Here is a 5881-nt window from a genome sequence, read left to right as displayed (position 1 = left end):
AGACCCGGTCAGCGCAGGAGGTTTATCTACACCTCCTCCAACAACACCACCAACGTTTGTTATTATTTGTTTTTATAATGTCTGCAATCGCTTACAGTCAAAGCTCAGACCTCACTCAGCCCTATTAGCATAACGTCAGGAAAATGAAAAGCCATTGGCGACTATAACGGGATTAAGGAGTCTTGAATGAGGAGCAGCCCGCGGTGAAGCAGCGCTGACGGGACAGGGCCTTTCCTTTTGTCGGTTACTTGCCTTCAGATAATCCTCAACTATTCTCACCAACGACCTTGAGCTCAATGCTAATCCAGAGAGAGAGAGAGAAAGTGTGTGTGTGTGTTTGAGCCTCCAGAAGCGGATTCTGTCGTGTTATGGAGGGTTCAGATGAAGAAAAGCGTCTGTCTAATGGTGAGTTTCTTACTTTTAATTTGTTAAATCTGTTTTATTGTTGTTTTAGCAGTTGTTAGGATGTGGCATGTGGGTTTTGGGAAGTATACAGTAGAGTTTGTGTTGCTTCAGAGAACACTGATGTTGCATTGATGTGAAGGGGAAATGCAATGGTTTGCATGCAAAAGTGAGCAACGCTATCAACTTTAAACCTTTGTTCTTTGACGTAATTATTTGTTAGCCAATCAGAATTTCAGATATGCTTGTTGGTGTTGTAGTTGTTGTTGTTTTTTTAGGAAAACTTTTGTTTAGTCTGAATCACATGATTTCAATTAATTCTCGAATACAATACATTGTTACATACATTCATACATATATACAATTGAAACCAGACGTTTACATACACTGTCTGATGGTAAATCACACTAAACGTTCACTACTTTAGGTCCGTTAGGATTACTTAAATGATTAACATTTGCTAAATGTCATAATAATGAGATAAATTGTTTTTTGAGAATTTTTATTAATTTCTAGACAGTCAAAAGTTTACATACATTTCCTTGGTATTTTCTAGCTTTGCTTTTAAACTGTATAACTTTGGTCAAATGTTTTGGGTATCCTTCCAAAAGCTTCTCACAATAGTTTGAAGGAATTTTGGCCCATTCCTCCTGACAGAATTGGTGTAACTGAGTCAGATTTGTTGGCTGTCTTGTTCGCTCAAGCTTTTTCAACTCTGCCCACAAATTTTTTATAGGATTGAGATCGGGGCTTTGTGATGGCCACTCCAAAACGTTCCCTCTGTTGTCCTTAAAGCACATTTAAACTAATTTGGCAGTATGCTTAGTGTCATGGACTGTTTGGAAGACTCATTTGTGGCCAAGTTTTAATTTCCTGGCTGATTCCTTGAGATGTTGCTTCAGTATTTCTACATAATGTTCTTTCTTCATGATGCCATCTATGCTGTGAAGTGGACCAGTCCCTCCTGCAGCAAAACAGCCCCACAACATGATGCTGCCACCCCCATACTTCACAGTTGGGATGGTGTTCCTAGGCTTGTAAGCTTTCCCCTTTGTCCTCTAAATGTAACACTGGTCGTTATGCCCAAACAGTTCAATCTTAATTCCATCAGAGCACAGGACATGTCTTCAAAAATGATTCCTGTTCCCAGTGTAATTTAGCTAACTGTTTTCTGGCTTTTTTGTGGATTCTGGCTTGTTGATTTTACCATGTTTTCACACAAGGAAGCCGTGTGTTTGAGGTTTTCCTTAAATACTATTCTACAGTTGTGCCTCCTATGTTGTCTTAAATGTTGTCAATTAGCCAATCAGAAACTTCCAAAACCTTGACACCATCATCTGAGCTTTTTCAGTGGTATGATAATATTATTGTATGTAAACTTGACTTTCAAGAAAAGTTTTAACAATTTCTCAAAAAATCTCTCTCATTATTCCGCTATTTAGCATAACAGAAATAAATGTGATAATGCTAACTTACCTAAAAGAGAAAAAAGTTTAGTTACATTAACATCTGACTTTTTAAAATGGTTATGTGCCTTTTTATACAGCGTTTGTAAACAGTTGTGCTGGTTAATGCTTTCGTGGAGGTCTTGGATCGTCTTTAGCATACATTCATTCAATTTCTTTTCGGCTTAGTCCCTTAATTAATCAGGGGTTGACACAGCGGAATGAACCGCCAACTTATCCAGCATATGTTTTACACAGTGGATGCCCTTCCAGCGGCAACCAAACTCTGGGAAACACCAATACACTCTTACATTCACATACATACACTACGGCCAATTTAGCTTATTGATGAAACCAAAGCACTCGGAGGAAACCGACGCCAACAAGGGGAGAACATGCAAACTCCACACAGAAATGCCAACTGACCCAGCTGGGGCTTGAACCAGTAACCTTCTTGCTATGAGGCAATTGGCCACTGTGACGCCCCGTCATTAGGATTACAGACTTGATCTGAATTGCTGTCAATTAAAATATGTGACACAATCATTTTATTTTATATTTTTGTTTTTCATATATCTTCATTTTATCTTTAATTTTATTATAGAGCAATTTTATCATGATTAAAATGTATTTCTTTTTTAATCTTTTTTTAAATTATATTTTATTTTTATTATTTATATGTTATTATTTTTTATTATTCCATGTCCCATGAGCCAGTTTCTGTGACCGACAATCAGATTGTCATGGTCCGAACCTTCCACCACCACCTGTTCCACAATGCACCTGCCCCTTATGGCTCCCCTTGCAGGTGGTGGGCCTGCAGGAGGATGGTCCCACATCGGTCCTTCGGGCTGAGCCTGGCTGGGTTTTGTGGGATAAAACCCAGCCATTAGGCACTTGCATACACGCCCTAACCCCAGGTGGAAAAGTTCAAGTATCTTAGGGTTTTGTTCACAAGTGAGGGAAGAATAGAGCGTGAGATTGACAGGCAGACTGGTGCAGCGGCAGCAGTGATGCAGTTGATGTACCGGTTTGTTGTGGTAAGGAAGGAGCTGAGCTGAAATGCAAAGCTTTAGCTTTACTGGTCAATCTACGTACCTACTCTCACCTATGGTCATGCCGAATGGAGAAGATCTCGGATACAAGCGACCAAAATATGTGAGCGATCTGCAGAGTGGCAGAGCGCACCCTTATGGATAGGGTGAGGAGCTCTGTCACCCGGGAGGAGCTCAGAGTAGAGCTGCTGCTCCTCCACATTGAGAGAAGTCAGCTGAGGCGGCTCGGGCATCTGTTTCGAATGCCTCCTGGACGCCTACCTAGGGAGGTGTTCCAGGCATGTCCCACCGGGAGGAGGCCTCTGGGAAGACCCAGGACACGCTGAAGGCACTATGTCTGGGTCTGCCTCGGGATCCCCCCCGAGGAGCTAGAGGAAATATCTGGAAAAGGGAAGTCTGGAGTTCTCTCCTGAGACTGCTGCCCCCTTCGCCCGTCCCTGGAAAAGTGCATGAAAATGTACGAAATAATTATTTTTGTTTTTTTTTGTTTTAAAGTTTCATTTTTATTGTTTAAAACTTTTTTTTTAATTTTATTTACATTTTGTTCTATGTCTGGTTGAAGTATTTGAACTGGAAGTCGATTCCTTGATTCCGAGGCATTACGAATCGAGAAGTTCAGAATAGATTCCATAAATTGATACATGACAGTGAACATGACATGGCTTAAAGGACAATTAACAGACAACAAAAAAGAAAAGGGGAAAAAAGGTAATAATTATAATATTATATGTAATCAAACAGTTTTGATCCAATAAAACCTCCAAAACAAGTTATTACTTGTTTTGAAAAAGAAAACGGGTGTTAGTCGTTAATTTGAGATTATCATATTTATATATCATTCACTCATTCATTCATTTTCCTTCGGCCTAGTCCCTTTATTCATCAGGGGTAGCCACAGCGGAATGAACTGCCAACTCACCCAGCATATGTTTTACACTACGGCCAATTTAGTTTATTCAATTCACTTATAGCGCATGTCTTGGACTGTGCACCCAGAGTAAACCCACGCCAACACGGAGAGAACATGCAAACTCCACACAGAAACGCCAGCTCAACAGCTGGGACTCGAACCAGCAACCTTCTTGCTGTGAGGCGTCAGGGCTAACCACTGAGCCACCGTGTCACCCCTATATTAATGTAATAATTTTCTCATCTCAGGCATACTGTAAATAATACTTTGCTCATTCAGTGTCTCTTGGTTGTTTGTTGTCGTGTCAGGAGGTGTTTGCTGAGGAATGATCGGCCTCAGGAGCTGCAGTCATGTACATTGAGGACTCAGCTAATGGGCTCAGCTCTGCTCCGGACTCTGTGCTACAGGTCAATCCTGACACAGAGAGCTCCACAGATCCGCTACCGGACCCAGTGTCCCCCAACGGGACCTTCAGGTGAGTCTCACGCATTCAGACCAGCTGCCTGAAGTATCTGTAGAACTTGGAATCAATTCCAAAATAGAACTGATTCCGAGGATTTCAGAATGGAGAGTCGATTCCAAAGTTCAGAATAGAATCCATAAGGGCAATTGACTCCTCTTTTCAGTTGAAAAGAACTCAATAATACTATGCACAATTTTAGAAAAAACAATATTGCAATATTTTTTTTTATTCTGCGATATACCCTTACCGGCCACTTTATTAGGTACACCCAGAGTTCAACGCTTGGAATTTTTTTACTGGCCTGGGGTACGTTTCCCAAACAACGATGAAACTCGTGGCTGAACTATCATAGTACGATGCATCAGTTGGGAAAATAACAATGTAGTGACGAGTGTTTCCCAAAACTTGTAGTTTCTCTGTCGCAGTTCCATCATTTGTATCAACGTTAGTTATAACGTCCAACGTCCATAATGATGCTCTAAACGGGGTGGGGTAACTACTTCTTTAGAGAAGAACCCCATAATGTATATTGTTTTACACGCACATGCATTTAAAAAAAAATCCAATATTAGTTTTGCTAAAAACATGCACTCACTTTCCATATTAATTGAAATATATGTCAATGGCACATATAGGGCCTGTGTTTCCTTTACAAATATTATTGAGAATATGACATAGTCTATTATAAAACATAATATCACCTACAAAAGCCAACACATATTCTTATATCATATATAAATATTTATACAACAGTTCTGTCTGGTTCTCAAATCTGATATTCTGCAATAGAACTCCTACAGCCTCTTTACCCTTTGTGTATTACTCCGCCCACATACAGCCAGCAAAAAGCAGACACCACAGATCTAAAGTTTAAAAGATGCACGCTCAACTGTTTAACTGTCAGCTTATGATTTGAATCCGGAAGAAAGTAGTTCCTCATACAAAAGGGTTTTTGAGACTCTCCATGTTCGATTTTGTTTTTATATACACAATTATGCCGTCAAACTGTTGTATAAACGCAATATCACATATTATAGATATTGCTCATATAAATAATTAGGCAATTTATTAAGAAATGAAATTTAATATTTATTATTTATTGTGAAATGAAAAAAAGTCCTACTTTAATAATAATATCAATAATGATGATGATGATGATTATTATTATTAGTACTATTATTGTTATTAAAGTTGGATATTGCTTGTTTATTTATTTATTTTTGGAAATGTCTACTTTTACAATTTGACACATGCAAACCACTTCAGAAATGTTCTAACCAGCAGGCCCATGTCATATACAGGACAGATACTTAATAAATAACCTACTATAAATTAAAAGCATTAAGATATTCTATATATTTTGTTTCCACAAGCTTTGGAGATGTAACATAAACTCTGCTTTTAAATAATAGGTCACCTATAGCTTTCGTCATGAGCAACGGCTGTGTTCAAAATGACATCAATGTTTTAAAAGTGCACTGCGAAGGGAGCACAATTGTAAACATGAAGATTGCTAAAACTGAACTGTAAAAATAGTTAGAAAGCAAATTACATCTAAGACAGATGACCTTTTTTTTTATTTTTAATCATTCCAACTTTGAATGTT

At 38.8% G+C, this 5881-nt stretch overlaps 1 protein-coding gene across 2 annotated transcripts in view; it reads left to right on the top strand.

The window, feature by feature from the left end:
• Positions 1-306: 306 nt before the first annotated feature.
• Positions 307-5881, top strand: part of zgc:158785 — a 21098-nt gene continuing 15523 nt past the window's right edge. The window contains 2 exon segments of one of the 2 annotated variants that reach the window (NM_001080696.1): positions 307-405; positions 4121-4287. In NM_001080696.1, coding sequence (NP_001074165.1) covers positions 4163-4287 — 125 coding nt within the window. In that variant the 5' untranslated portion in view covers positions 307-405; positions 4121-4162. 2 annotated transcript variants of the gene reach the window in all.

The sequence above is a fragment of the Danio rerio genome, chromosome 7 (assembly GCF_049306965.1).
Source record: "Danio rerio strain Tuebingen ecotype United States chromosome 7, GRCz12tu, whole genome shotgun sequence".
Taxonomy (NCBI): Eukaryota; Metazoa; Chordata; class Actinopteri; order Cypriniformes; family Danionidae; genus Danio; species Danio rerio.
Note: the sequence above shows the minus strand (reverse complement) of the source record. Positions and strands in the feature narration are given on the sequence as shown.